The 16,026-nt window shown below is 37.4% G+C and overlaps 1 protein-coding gene across 2 annotated transcripts in view; it reads left to right on the top strand.

Moving 5' to 3' along the window:
• UBAC2 (UBA domain containing 2) overlaps window positions 1-14,273 on the top strand; it is an 87,292-nt gene extending 73,019 nt beyond the window's left edge. For both annotated transcript variants that reach the window (XM_021530263.2, XM_077781497.1), the window contains 2 exons: window positions 9,999-10,118; window positions 13,392-14,273. In XM_021530263.2, coding sequence (XP_021385938.1) covers window positions 9,999-10,118; window positions 13,392-13,499 — 228 coding nt within the window. In that variant the 3' untranslated portion in view covers window positions 13,500-14,273. The remainder of the gene's footprint in view (window positions 1-9,998; window positions 10,119-13,391) is intronic.
• Window positions 14,274-16,026: the final 1,753 nt, after the last annotated feature.

Here is a 16,026-nt window from a genome sequence, read left to right on the forward strand (position 1 = left end):
TCATTCCCCACTTTGCCATTTTCCTCCCACATTTTTGTCACCTCTTCACCTTCATCTCTCTTGTTTCCCATACTTTATATTTGCTCCTATATAAAATGCTTCTTCACTCTGGGGGAAGTCCTCTCCTGTCATGTCTGACCACCAGTAATCATTTGCTATTTTATCCTTTTGCTACTGTAATATTGATAAAAGTTTGGTCTTCATTCCTGATGTTTATATTTCTAGATCTCTTTTATTTCTCAGCATCTTTGTAAAGTTTTTCTTTCTGTAACCCAAATAAAACCCTGGTGGGAAAAGGGAAGCAGCTGCAGCATCTGTGCACCACTGTGGGTATCAGGGTGTCAACTTGACTTTCAGTTCCCACTGAGAATCATGGAGGGAGGCTGGCAGAGAACCAAATTGTGAATAGATAGGGAAGATTCCGTGCCTAGGTGGTATTGGCTGCTCTGATGTCACTACAGACTGTTATCTGGAAGATGGTGGAAGGTTGCATAAAGGTGGGAAGCACCATCTGTTGGCATTAAATACAATTCTTGGAGCACTCCTCGCTGTGCCCATTCAGGATGGGCAGTGTATCAACCTCAGTCCCTTCATCTTGAAATAATGGGTTTTGTATCTGCAGAGCATTTTTGCTGAGCGTGTTAAGGACATCATAATGCCTTCTTCTTGGATTCTCTTAAGTGTCTTGGATCAGGGAAGAGCTTCACCAGATTGCTTCAGACTGTAAAAAGCCTACAGTCATATATGAAAATCTGAATTTCACTCCCTCTCTTTCTACCCTGTTGGCCACTTCAAGCTTATGTTGTCTTTTCCCTCCTGTCTTTTTGTTCTTCTCTTCCAGCTGCCATTAATTTTCACTGAATCTGCCAAGATTCATACCACATGTATATCTCATACGATATGTATGGTATCTCCATACCATATGTATATCTCATCTTCATCATATATGAGATTCTGCTGCTTGCAAAGTCCAGACTTTAATAACAAAGGGACATCCTCTAATTGTTCATTCATTAGATATCTTTCTCCTGGGACACAGGAGAGATGTTCTGTGGGTAGGCAAACTGAGTGTCTTTAGTATTATGGGGAGCCTCATATCCTGAGCAATTTGCAAGTTTCATACTTTGTCAACTAAGGACTTTGTGTCTAGATTGGTAATTTACCTTCTGGTTATATCTAAGCAATAAACTCTTGACCTTGGGAAAAATAGATTAATGGAGCAGAGGTTTCCCTGGCTCAAGAATTCTTCCTCAGGAAAGTTATCCTCATTGATGATGGTAGAAAAGAAATCCCTGAGTGAATATACTCCTAGACAGTCCAATTTTGCTTTTTCAAAGTGGAGATCTGGGAATCTTTTTTAGCTCTCCTACTGGTACTGAGGTGACACTTCAATGACGTTTTCTTGAATAATTTCACAAATTTAAGTACCAACCAGAAGTCCTTCAAACAGATATTTTGAACCATGAAGACCATCTGTAACCTTTATACACTGCCAAGTCCACAGAACCCCTTGCTCTCACAGCCAGGACTTTGTATGGAAGCAGCTTTTCTGTTTTGTTCCACAAATGTATGTATCATTGTCAGGAAGGAAACTACCAGACTGCTTTACCTGAATAAATGGGTGAGACTTTCAGCCAAGTGTAGTTTTTTTAATTGGATTTCCATTCCAATGAATCTGTGTTACTAAGGCTTCCTCGGAATTTTGTGACATATTTGAATAGAAACTGCCTTTAGCAACACTTCCATATACTTCAAATATGTAGGCTGATATGTAGGGTACCAATAGGATAAAAGAGCTTTTGTGCCTAGACACCTGGGATATGTGTGCACAGGATTTGACATCCTATTTTTAAAGAATTGTGTTAACCAGTGAGTGATTTGCAGATTCATTTCAGCCCATGAATGAAGCTTGTATGCTGCAGCAGTAATCACTGTGGCTAAATTTAGACTCAGTGTTCCCTCACTTCCCTTCCTCTGCATGCCAATGTACATGTGTGGACACATTTTGAAGTAACAGACAGCTTCCATTTTTTAGAGAAAACAATATATTTTTCTTCAGACCTCTGTTTCTTAAACTCATCCTTTGCTTTTTTGTGCTCTTCTGGAATTTTCAAGCCTTGGTTGTTTAAAACTATTTTCTTTGTGTTGAAAATAAACTTGGATTTATATCAAGGGTTTATTTGGTGTAAGAACTGCATATGCTGCTGATGTTGGCATGCCTGAACTCTGGTTTTTAATTGTTTCATTTAAATAATGCATTTGAGCAACTGATAACCCACTGCTATCTAAACATTCTGGTTTATTTTGCTGTATGACTTCTTTCATGGCTTCTAGGTATGAAATTTAAAATGTTGAATTTCTAGGTAATGAACAATTCATGACTATTTCCTCTACAGACTGCCATAGAAACTTCAGATTGCTGTCTTTTTTATGGAAGTTGGCAATTCCACAAGCTGACAGAACTAGAGTCAGCAGACACTAGTACAACTAGAATAAGCTGAGTGTGTCTCATTAACAGCCAGCTGTCACAATCATAAGATTGAGTTTCTCCATCTCCTACTCATTGGTAGCACCCTGCTCATATATTGAACAATCATTTTTTCTCTTGGTCTGGAATTTAGACATTCTCTTTTGTTTTGACTCAGCTTTTGAGCTGTAGCCTTTGAATTTGTTTAATATTTGTAATCATCTTCCCTAGAGAAGCAGTAATTGGACAACTTTCTAAAGCAAAACATCGTTTATTTCAAAGCAAATAAATTGTTTGGGAAATAGAATATTTTATAGAATATTCTCCTATGTGAGTAGTCTACATTCCCTTCCTCTGGCAATTTAACTAGAGGCAATTTCTTATAAAAAGCTTATGACGTAACAAATCACCCCAGACATTTCCAGAGTATTTAATTCACTGTTGTTGAATCAAGTTCTGTTCATAGAAGGCAGGGGTTTGTTAGGTGTACCTGTCCCTTCATTTCCAATGAACGTGGGGCAAATAAGGCATCTGTTTTGGGGGAAGTTAGTTATTGGATTCTAGGTCTGCTTTTACTGTCCTTCCAATCTGCACTTTTAGAGAGCCTTGATGGGCCATTTCTTCTTCTAGAGTGCCAATTTCCATAGTATGTGGTAAAAAAGAAGCCTGTGGTTCAGATAGTACATGGTCCTCCTTAGTGTGTAGGTTTTCTGGTTTGGACTCTGATACTCGCACATAACAACTGGTTATGTGCGAGTTGGAGCTGCTTCCACCCCTTGTTCCTTAATGTGCTGCTGTGGTGGCTTAAACCCAGCCAGCAACTAAGCACCACACAGCCACTCTCACCTCCCCCTGCCACCCTGGTGGAGTGGTGAGGAGAATCACAACTAGGTTGAGATAAGAACAGTGTAATAATTGAAACAAAGTAAATTATAGCAGTAGCAGTAGTAGTAATAATAATAATAATAGTAATATTTTTTTTTAAGCCCACAAACATGTGATGCACAATAAATTGTTCACCATTGGCTGACAGAGGCCAGACCCCATTCCTTAACCTGGATCAGCCCTCCTTTTGGTTAACTCACACAGTTTTATATACTGGGCATGGTATTCTATGGTGTGGAATGTCCTTTTGTCCAGTTCAGTTCACCTGTCACAGCTATGTAGCCTTCCAGCCTCCTTTTGTGTACCTCCTCACTGGCAGAGCATGAGACACACAAAAAATAGTCCGTGACTTAAGATAAATACAGCTCAGCAAACCACCAAATATCAGTGTGTTACCAACATTATAGTGAATCCAAAATACAGCACTACCAGCTACTGAGAAGAAATTAACTCTATCCCAACTGAAGTCAGGACAGATAACCTTAAGAGGTGCTACCGGTGCAAAGTGTTGTATATGTGTGACCAATTGCATATTGACTTTGAGATGTTAATAAATGGAAGCTAATCCTATTTTGAGCCTAAGACAGAACTTGAACCTTCACATCCCAGAATGGGATGCTGATCTGCTTTTTTTTCCCTATGTCATTACAAATTAGCCTTTTATATACTAAGGAATGTGCTTATGTAGTATTTTGGAGGATTTAGGTTTGAATTTGTTTTGTGCCAAGAGTTTATTATCTCAGCTTGTCAAATCAAAACAATTTTTAAAACTCTGATCTCTCACTTTGGTTCCAGTCTCTTCTTATTCCTTATTATTCTTTGAAAGGGTTTTTGCATAGGAGGTGAGCAAAGAATTATCTATCTAATCATCATGCTTCAGTACCAGTTCAGTGTCACAAGTCCAGATCCAAAGAGCCATGGGGTAAGGATTAAAACTGTTTTTAAAACAAAACATTAAGACTGTTTTGTGCAAAATGTCTAAAATGGAACTACAGTTATTTCCTCAAGTACAGACTCCATGTTCATGCTGGTAGACCTGCCTTCAGCAGTTGGAACACTGGACACTCTCAGTGTCATGCCAGTGCTGAAATCCCTTCCATTGTCTCTCAGGCAGCTTCAGAACCCAGATTAAGGTGTTCCTTCCAGATTTCAAAGGAAATAGCTGATCAGGCTTCAGAAAAGACCACATGTGGATTTCTGAACTTGTGTGACATATGAGCTCCTCAGGGACAATGCAGGCATCAAAGTTCAGGATGCAGAAACTAAGAACTGGAGACGGAACCTTTTGGCTGAATAGGCTTGTCTGTAGGATAAATTTCCAGGACATTAGAATATCATTAGAAATTGCTGGAGTGCTTTACTTCGTGAAAAATTCTTTCTGTCGTTAAGACCGACGCTTACAACATTAATACTGTTATGTTTCTACCCCCTTTTAAAAGAGGGAAGTTATTAAAGTAAGAGGAAAACAAAACACCAAAAAAAAGCCTCCCCAAACAACCAAAAAACAGAAGAATTTTATCCTCACAAAAAGAGGCAGTCTATATTTTGAGTAAGTGTACTGGAAATGTCACCATTTTTCTTTCCTATGCAATGTTTAAGGCATCAGATATCATGTCATCCAAGGCTATGTTTTTTTTTGTTTATTTATTTATATCATCAGTATGTGGACTTCGGATTCCATACATTGTTGAAAAATTTATGCCAGAAAAGCAAGTCAGTGTTTCTTGTTTTCAGTAAATCTTGTTGTGAAGCTTTATATGAAAAAAAGTAAGAGAGTATTTATGTCTTTATCACGTAAAGTCTTCTATACAGAGTGGAATATTTTACAAACATACCTTTTAAAAGGTGAAATGCAAAGCAATTTCCTTTTTCTTTTTTTTCACAGTAGTTATGTTAAAGGTGAACAGGACATATCAGGAGGTGCTTCCTGTTTGTGCAAATAGATGACAAGTTTGCTTTAACCATCTATGAGAGATAACATTATCTAAAAATCTTAACTGCATGTATCACTTTCAAGAGGATTTTTATAAAGCCTTTCATTTCTTTTGAATGTGTGATTCAAAAGATTGTAATTCAAAATTGTAATGTGATTAAAATATGTGCATATCTGAAGGCTACATAACTGGATATTTGTTAATTGTTCATAATACAACACTTTCATTTGTGAAGCTTTGGATAAGAAGTGCTTTTACAAAATATGCCATGGCAGGTGCGTATGTGGGAAACAGGTTGAGCTGTTTTCCAAAACAGAGAAGATTATCTGAAAAGAAGAGGCATAACAAGATTTTAGCAGGCTGTAAAATCAGAGACATTTGCTAGCTCTAGATATTTCTTCCTTATTCTATAGGAAAGGAGGATACTTCTTTATTGTAAACAGAATTGTCCCAGACACCACTAAAAGAAAAAACTACGCAAAAAAAAAAAAAAAAAAAAAAAAAAAAAAAAAAAATCAAGGATGTGACTTCAGAAGGCACAACTTCTGTATGTAAAGCCTTGGCAGCTATCCAGGAGTAAATCATCAATATGGCATTTCCTTAAAACCTTTTCTGTAATGAAGAGCTGGTCTTTCCCCCCATTTCTTTAGTTTACTTCATTCATAAATCTCATTCTTTGGTCATCTGAACTTGTGATGCATTTGTTGTCTTCCTGTAATGGAAGTTCCAACATCACCAGTGTTCTCCTAATCCATTTCCAATAGTGATTTATTAGAGACCAGTAAAATTACTTCCTTGTATGTTTGTCTCCCATCAGGCAGTAACAAATAACTTAAAATCAACTGATTCACCCCCCTCTGTGCTGCTTAAACTAAAGAAAACGTCTGACTTTTTCTAAAAAACTACAGCATAGGATTAAAGGGGCGAGAAAGGCTTATGGGCCTCTCTTAGGTTTGTCTTGTCACCCTTCTAGTCAAATAATTAATGAAGTGGTGCTTTTGTCAAATCTTTATCCTGATGACATGTTAAAGACTGTGTTGTGAGCAGAGATAAGGACCCAGGCACCAAATTGTGCACAGCATTTTTATGAATCATAGTCTAGAATTTTTCTGTGCTCCTCATTCTCCAGCAGTACACCTGCACTGGCTGCTCCCCGGCACCAAAGATCAGGACCAGGAAAAATATTGCCTGAGATAATCTCAGTGCAAGATATCCCAAGTCTATCAGTTGTGGAATCTAGCTCTGGATACAAGAGATTTCAGGCATCCTCCTTATGCAGTGCTGGGTCATGTTAAGTCTCAGCCCCCAAACCATGTAGTGTTGAACTTAATTCTTATTATAACAAACTGCCAACCAGAATCACAGAAGAACTGCCTGGATTTCACTAAGTGGATTAGACTGGCACACACTTGTCACTGAAAGTGCTGCTCAGGAAAGGAAGTTACACAGCAGACCCTGAAGCATCCCCACTGCTTATTGTTTTGAATAGTTTCAGAGCATTTTGAATAGTAAGAGAGCTTTGTTATCTGAGACAAGGCTTCTGGGGAGAGTGAGGAGATTGATGTGAGCTCCTCTGTGCTGTTGGGTGCTGGTGCTGAGGGTCAAGTGTGATGTAAAATGCTTAAATATGGTTTGCTGATCTCCCAGGAGGGAGTCTCAGATTGTTTAGAAGCATCACTTACATAAATTAATCAGACTGGGTATCTTCATGTGAAATCTTCCTGACTTCTCACAAGTAAGTCTGGTGGCACAGTGTAAAACCACTGCACTACAGAAATTATCATGAAATGATGAAGGGGAGGTCTGCAAAATAATTTCTGTAAGGCAGGAATGAATAGTGGTTTGGAAATCTCCTTCTGTGCATTTTTTAAACTGGAATTTGTGATATTAAGATGTTAGAGACATTATTTGGTGCTTGGTATGGCTCAATTTAAAATAGATCTTCATGTTTCTGCTATGATAATTAAGTTTGTCTGAAGGTCTTTGCACAGTCACCATTCATACTGTAAATCCATAGCCTTGATCTCCATCTTCTGTGGATTTAAGACATTAGCTGCACTTCCCAGTTTTCCTTTTCCTTTATGAGACTAACCACATTGCCAGTTCCATAGTTCCTGCTGCAGTTCCTTGAATCCTGCTCTTTTGAGCCTGACCTTCCATCTAATTAGAAGCAAGACTGTGAGGAAAGCTATTTTCTTTCAGTTAAGATACAGGATGCTCATGCACCCAGTTCTGGTGAAGTTTAAAATGCTACACAGATGAGAAGTGCACCACAATGTTGGGATTAATCCTAACCATCAGTGTTCACAAACTATTAAATGCTGGATGTTTTCCTCTCATTAATATAGTTAAGAACTGATACATTATGTTTACCACAGTTTCCAAAGGTAATTGAAATACTTGATTTTGATCTAATTTGTCTAGTCTCTTTTCTCTGGGAAGGGATCTTCATGTGAAACTCTTTTGAATGCTTCAGTCAGCTGTAATTTATTAAGGTATCTGCTGTAAACCTTCAAAACTAAATAGTTATATTTGTAAGAAAATGGCAGTTTTCATTGAAAAGAATGAATTCTGTGTATATTAATGCAAACTGTATTGTAAGCTTAAGATAAGGAAGTAGACAAGTCTGTAGTTTTAGGTAAGAGAGCACAGGACAGAGAGGATGCAAAACCGAACTGGAATAGGCAGCTCAGTATTGAAGCTCAGGGCGCTGCTGGAAAGGTATGTTTATTTTGGTCTTCAGATACACTGAGATAAAGGTAAATTAATGTATATTGTGGGTTTTGTATTTGATAGACATTATTGTGCATGACTTCTGGTACCTCAAGGGAATGTGTCATAGTCCTGTTAGTATTTTTACCAATTCAATATGAATGAGTTGTGGCACCATTACTTTCTTCTTCTCAAGTCATCTCTAAATAGTAAAAACAGGTAAAGCAGCATTAGTGCAGTGCTCTCACTGAACTGTAGAGCTTAATAGACTGTGAGAAATTCAAAGTTCAAATGCAACATAATTCTGAATTTTGGTAAATTATAGTTGAGGAAGTACAAGATGTGATTCCCCAAGACCACAAGGTAGTGCAGTGGTGTCAGCAGAAGATCTGATCCCTCTTTCTCCTTAGGCTTGTGCTCCAAACCAGTTCTCCTTTTTAGTACATAGTGCTGTTTGACTAACATGAGACTTAGACAGAATCCTTTGATCAAAATCCCATGAATGTTAAGCAAATATTTTATGGGAAATGTAGACACATACTTTCTAAAATTCAAATTCACTAACAGTGGAATCTGTGTCTTGAAAATGGGTGATGGCTTCTGGCTATTTTACATCTTCACATTTACTCTAGTATAGAAGAGACTAGAATATTTCTCAAGCTGATGTTTCAAGTTTCATGCCTCTTCAAATGCTTTTTTTAAGTGTGCCATTGTACTGCCCCCTGTGGTGTCTGGACTGGTCAGATCTCTTCTGGACAGAACGGAAGGAAACAAAGGAAAGGGCAGGAATGCTATTTTTTTTTTTTTTTTTTTTTTTTTTTTTTTTTTTTTGTGAGCACATTTAGCTGTTGCTGATCTGATTTAGCAGAGAGTATTTAATGCTCTAAGGGTACATAAAGGCAGGAAGAGCACTTTGAGAGAAGAAAAGAGAAAACTCTCGTAAGAGGAAGGCCTTCTGAGAAACAACGTTACTGAACTAAAATAGAGCCACTAGAGGAAGGAAGGCCATGTCCTATATATACAGAAAGGGAGGGGGATCTTCTCCATAGTAACAGGGAGAGCAGGGGAGGAGGGAAAGGACAACACAGACTTACACACTGCAAAAGATGTTTCAACTATAGAAAAGAGAAATTAGAGTTTGCTCTTACCTGCTCACAGGATCTATGGGCTTTGTGTGATACAAAATCCCTTCCAAAATGTCCATTTAAGCTAACTAAATGATAATTCATTATTTCTGGACAATTATAAAGCTTATATTTTAGTATTTCTTCTTTATGTTCCAAATATCTTACAAGAGTTGAAGCTCGGTTGTTAAGAGGAAGTTTCAGTTCTGTGACTTGCACCATACCTATGTTACTGCTGTGTTTTTGCATTATTACTATGTAGTTACAAGATGTTTTGGCACTGGAACATGATCAAGTTTTGCAACAATATTTCATACACGGAAGTGAGGTAAATGTGGGTCTGCAAGACGTACCAGTGTCACAGAAGTAGTCACATGCATGAAAGTCCCAGGTGTCCTGAAGGTTGGGTTTATCCCGAGTTTCCTGATGTGATTTTACTGATGCACTGAGAAGCCACTTTTGCTGTTTTCCCTCACTTACTTCTTGTACTCTCTTTCCCTTGTTAACTTCAGCCACCATTTTGTAAAATATTGCAGGACCTGCTGTTGCACCTCCAGGCGAATCCCTGTTAGTAAAGCTGTCTTTCAGCCTCAGAAACCTAGCACTGTACTAAATCAGATCTATCCCAATGGATCTGAAACATCCTTTCCTCCTTCTGTTAGCACTTTTTCTTAATTTGCAGTAGTTACTTCAATTAACGAGTAAAGAGGTAACCAGTCCAATTTTTGCTTTATAGGAGACTACAGCAGTTTTTGTTGTTTAAAATAAAGTACTTTACTTAAATATCTGCTTTCATATAATGTGGTATGGATGATCTTTTTGTTTAAAAAATTTGTAGCTATTTTTGCACAGATTGACAGTAGTGTTTGCTTTCAGGGTGGGATGATTAACTGGAATAGACTGTTTCCTCCTTTACGTCATAGACAGAATGCAAATTATCAAGATCACCCATCTGAACAAGGCATACCTCCACCTACTGAAGTTTCTGAAGAGCAGGTAAACACTTTGTATTTTAAAATGGCATTTTAAATGGTTAGGAATTAATCTCTACTAATTTTTTTATCATCTGTTTACACAATTTCTCCAATGGTTTCTATAGCAGCAAAAATGAGAATATAAGGTAATGGCTGCAATACAGAGACAGTGTATTGTCATTACCATCCAAACCAGAGTTACAAAGTTACTTGGGAGTTTCTACTTTTATGTGTTACTACTTGTATTTTGTATTTAAAGATATTGATGGTTTCAGTAGTGGAAACTATTCAAATCTGATAAAATAAATGTTTCAAAGAAAGAATAATGATAAATAAATTTCATTATTTGTCATGTAGAAATCATCTTCGCTGAAGTCCCCAGCTTAAGTTTTCAATTTAGTCATTTTGGGTTTTTTTAAATAAAAATGTTATGCCAGCTGTAAACTGTAAAACACACTTGGGCTAAAATTTGGATGTTTTCCTCAATAATGTGGTCGACTAATTCCTTATTCTGATACCACATAGAAGTTTATGTCCTTTCTATCAAGTATAAATTTAGATTTCTAGACCTTTTTTTGATTGTTTTATTCTCAAAAGAGATGATTATTTACTCAGAAATTTAAGAATTTAAGATTAGTCTTATTCCTGTATTCAGGATTGATTGCATGTAGTCAAGTTCTCCAGGTTGTAGCCTACCTGCAGTTAGCTGTATTGGCCATTTATAGTTTAAGGTCTGTGCTATGCTTAAACAAAATTAGGTTTCTTTCCTTTTTTCCTTTTTTATAAGGGGATAAGTCAACACTTGGTAGCAGCAATGTCATTTATAGCTTAAACTGAGCTTCTCACAAAAGGAAGTCTTTTCTGTGGTCTGATTTCTAGCTTTGACTAGTGTTAGATTGTGTTCAAAATATTCAAAACTTTTAACTGTACTTCTGACAGCAAACTTGCTGGGCTACATCTGGAAAGCAGGGGGAAAACCCAACAACAAAAGAACTCCCAAAAAATCAGCAAAACCCCAACTAACAAAGAAAAAGAAAATAATAATAAAAACCCCACACCAAAAAGCATTTTCTGAGGCAAAGCCCAGAAGCTTGGTTTTGGCTGTCCTGAAAGCCTATTCAATGCCAGTATGGGATGGGCCAAAAGATTTCCCTGTTGGTTTGGCTTACTTCTTTAATTATTGTCAAATTCTGCTTATGGGGACTTCTGTTTTTGGGCCAAAACTAATGAAATAGTTGTTAGTCTGGATTCTTACCCAAGGCTCAGATTTCTGACACATTAAGGATGTAGGGCTCACTTGATTGCTGTCATTTGCAAGGCTCTCTGGTTCCCCTGCAAAGAAGTCATTAAAGCACCGTTGATTTTTCAAGACTCTACTAATAATGACACAAGTTGTCTTCAAATGGCAGAAATGCAAGGGTTTGATCTGTTCATCACATTAAATTTTGTGAGCATTTGCAATGCTTGGGGTGCAAAAATCTCTGCATTTCTGGTGGAGTTTAGTACTTTTAGTTACTGTTGCCAGTTTACACTGTTTCCTGGAGCTGGATTAATTTCCTGTAGTTAAAATATGCTCAAATGAAAAGAGGTTTTTGTTATTACTATTCCCTGTGGTGCTTGATGAATATTTCTGCAAATAGGAACATTGCAATTCCATCCACTATTTCTTAAAGTTAGGATTCATGACAATTTGAATAAAAACTTTACTTCCGAAGTATGTTTCTGTGGTTAACTTTTATTCCACTGCCTGCCCTTTTTCTCATAAAAAAACCCACCATCTTAGATGAAAAATAAGAGTTTTAGGTTACAAAATAGAGTTTGGACTTAAATTGTTTTTGCGGAAGTGTCAAAAGTAACAATTCATTTCTCTCCCTACAAGAAGATGAAAAAACATGGCAGTGGATTGTAAGGTTGGTGTTCTGACATCCAAGGTAGATGTTCTCAAATGTGTTGTGGTGGTGTATTTATTCTAAAGGAAGACCTGTGCCTCTGGGCAAACTTGGCACTTGTGTATTTCTCAGTAAGTCATCAAAGCAGAGATGACTAAAAATACTGAAAATTCTGGAGGTGTCTTAGAGGAAAGAAAAGCTGCTTTTGGTATCAACTTTCTTTTAAAAATACTTTCAGTGCTAGTGCTACATACTGGTCTTGCACCCTGGGAAAATTCCTCTTGAGATGTGTACAGCCTCTTCTGGATTCTTGTTTCACTCTGCTGCTGCAGGCTCACTGCAGGCAAAGGAGGTGGAGTAGAAGTAGCTCTTTGACAGCTTCTGTAGTCCAGGACTTCCAGGTTCAGGAGTTGTGGTGTCTGGTCATAAGACCCTTTGAAGCAGGATGAGGAATGTTTTATGCTGCCAGCGGCCGCAGTTACTTTTACATGCCAATCCCTGCTCTCCCACACCTTGTTTTTCCACTTATGGAAGATTAATTATAAAAGTGAATGAGTTATATTGTGACTTTCAGTCATACCAAAGTGAGACTTATAGATTTTAAATGTACTTTAAATTGGCATTTAATCATAAATTAAATTTGCAGTGTGTTTTTACACATGGTGTTTTTAATATCTGTTAACACAGAGCACAAAGATTAGGTGTCAAGTACGTGATATTATAAAGAGGGCTGTTCAAGTGGTTATCGATTTAACAAAATCACTATCTTAATGTGCCCTTTTCCATGTTTTTCTTCCATCAGGTGTCATTGATTTTTGCTTTGCAGAGGTTTTTGGCAAAAAAATTGCTTTTTTGATTATATGTAAAAGCCCTCCAAGAATTTTACTAAACCAATTGAAGTATTGCACTGCCTCTACGTTCAGACTAACTTTAAGGTTTATTAAAAGAAGCCCAACACCTGGAATGAATAGTTTTGAGAGGTTTTCTTGTGCCCTCTGGAGAAGTAGATGTTTTCAAGGAAAAGAGCTGAATATTCATTCTGGATAGGTTTTCTCATCTGTTCGATAATTCTGTGTTTTGGTCAGTGTTGGTTTCTTGAGATCCTGTTCTTGTTGAAAGCAGCAAGCCCCAAGGTCAGACGGTAATTTTCTTGCCTGGTACCAGACTTTGGATTTTACTCTTCTTTCAAAACTGGACCAGCCAGGAAAATGCAGGTGCAGCATTTTCTGCAATCAGCTTTGAATTAAGTGGTGGATAGCGGTCATCTCGTGGCAAGGTTTTGAAGCACGCTGCCCCAAATAGGTCTTTGATCAGTGCATAAGTGATTTCTGACAATATTGACTAATGTGCACACAGTGTGAATAAAACTCTGTTTTTAAAGTGATGTTACTTCATTTCTTTTCCAGGTCGCACGACTTATGGAAATGGGGTTTTCCAGAGGAGATGCTCTAGAAGCTCTGAGGGCTTCAAATAATGACTTAAATGTAGCCACTAATTTTCTACTGCAGCACTGATGGTTTTGTGTGTGAAGGAACTTCACCCAATGGGTTTGTACATGCCTGGGAGAGGATCAAAGCCACCTGCTGGGCAGACTCACAAAGGTCAGCCAGCAAGAGCAAGAGAGACACGGCTCCACGTGACGGGTGACTCAGAGCGATGTTAAGAAATGATGTGAACTGTTCCCAAGCTTTTGGATCACTTGGTGGTTTCTAGTCTGGTTGTCATTTTCAAATTAACTTTAGTTTCTACTTGTTACTGGCTATCACCTAAATTTATTTTTAAATAAAATAGGTGATTTTTTTCTTGTAAATCTTTGTTAGACATTATCAGACTTAATGACTAGGGAAAAAAAGCTCCAACAACTACAACAGCTAGATTTACCTGTCAAGAAAAATAATATTTTCTTCATTTACAAGTCTAATTTCTCTAGCTTAAATGTTATTTTACAGTACTTGATTTTTTATTACAGTAATAAGAGGTTTGAAGATCACTTAATTTTCAACTCACTAAAGGGTTATGGGACTATTATGTCATTCTTTGCAAAATTTTGTTAATGCCTGTAATATTTTATTTCTCAAATTTCTCTTTGAATAAAAGTTGTCATTCAGCACATCATAGACAGATAAGGTGAGAGAAAATTCATGTGTGTGTGGTGAGCTATGGCAAGTGACTGCTGTAAATTTGAATTTTTATAAACTGAGTGAATTGCTGTTTAAATACGGGTCATGAAGATAATCACTGGGAGCAATAAAGGTGAATCGAATGATGCAATAAGATCAGAAGTGAAATGATTGATGTGAATGACTTCCATGGCTAACTCAGAGATGACTTCTGTAACAATGGATGTATGCAGTGTCCTATGTGCTGCTTTCAGTTTTTTCAGCTGGCTACAGACTGTCTTAAAAGAAAATTACAGAAAACTAACTTTTCTACATGTAAGTCTAGTTTTCTAGTGTCAGAGATGAGGATGGCCCTGCATTTGCTGAATCTTCACTGTCTGGTCAACTTAGTGTTGACCACTGGAACATTAACGTTAGAAGTGATCCAGGCTGGGGCAGGAGGCAACAGGACAGAAGTGCCAAGTTTGAGCCATGCTGGGTTTGAAGCTTAGATTGATTCCTCAGTCAGCTTGCTTGGCTTGACTCTCATAAGTGCTCAGTATTAGCACCTTAGGAGTTGCAGGAGGTGGAGTGCAGAGAGGGGAACATCTCTATAAAAGCAATCTGAAGGAATACAAGATTCCAAAGTGCAACTCTGTGGAACCAGTCTACACAGGTATCTTAGCATTTCATGTATGTTTCTGTCTGTACTTGTGTGTGTGCAGCATGTGCATATGTGTCTGTTTATATACATACAGGCATATTTAATACATGCATACATTTAGAAAAAGGTGTAGGTCATAAGAAGTGTAACAGAGGCAATAACAGATGTATAGGGGATGTTTTGGAAATCTAGATGAACACTGTTTACCACAGCACAGTGGTACTGTGGTAAATTGACTGATAAAACTGAAAAAAAGTCCTTTGAGCATACATGTCATTATCTAGAAATTGCATCAAATTTATGCAGCTTTCAGAAAATTACATAATTTTCAATTAAGTCAGTGTTCTCTATGCATTTCTTTGGTATTTTGCAGTGGGTTTAGTGAGGGGATTTTGGAATGACAGTGTGTTTTCTTGTGCTTTGATCAATCTCCTTCAGGGTTTGGCTTGTTTCTGTGATCATATTATTTAGGGAGGGTCTGCTTTTTAAAAAAGGTTGAGAAGTTTTGTTTGTGTGAAGCTGAAGCTATGTGTGTGTGTAGACCACAGACACGTCTGTATCCAGGGAACTCTGGAAACCTGCTGTCTTGGAAAGCAAAGGATACATGTAAGAAAAAGAAGTCCTACCATAACGTGTATATGCAGACTACTTAAATGTTTTGAAACAAGTACAGGTTTTAATTTTGAAACATACCGATTCTTCCTTCACAAATATTTTATCCAAAAATAGCAATAAAGACTGGTAAATTAATTCAGACATCAAATTTTGTCTGTAAGAAATAAAATACCTATCCCAGAGTAAATAAATGTGCCCTTTTCAGACATTGCCCTGCTGTAGGGACAAGCACAAAGAGTATTTATTCCTTGGAATTTTAAAACATGTTGAGTGGCATATGGGGTATGTAAGTGGATATTCTCTAAGTCTAAATAATTTCTCACTGTTGCCTGTACCGGGGGATTCAAATGTCATGATTGCGTGGAAAATCCAATTTTGCTGGGCATTCTGCAAAACATGGTTAAACCTAAGGGGTAAAATACAGGTCTTGGTGATGTCAAGTAAAATTCCACTTGATTATGAGAAAAGTTTGTGTTTAAAATGCTTCCAGGTTGTGCTTTCCAATTAAAAAAAAAAAAAAAGGTAAAAGAAGGGTCTGAGATGCTGTTGAAAACGGTTCCTGTTTCATGCAAGAACCACAGAAGAAAGATTCACACATTAGAGCTGGAAAACAACTCAGTTTCCATTTGATGGTGAAATTTTCATGAACTGTTTCTGGGAATG

Source organism: Lonchura striata, chromosome 2 (genome assembly GCF_046129695.1).
Source record: "Lonchura striata isolate bLonStr1 chromosome 2, bLonStr1.mat, whole genome shotgun sequence".
NCBI lineage: Eukaryota > Metazoa > Chordata > Aves > Passeriformes > Estrildidae > Lonchura > Lonchura striata.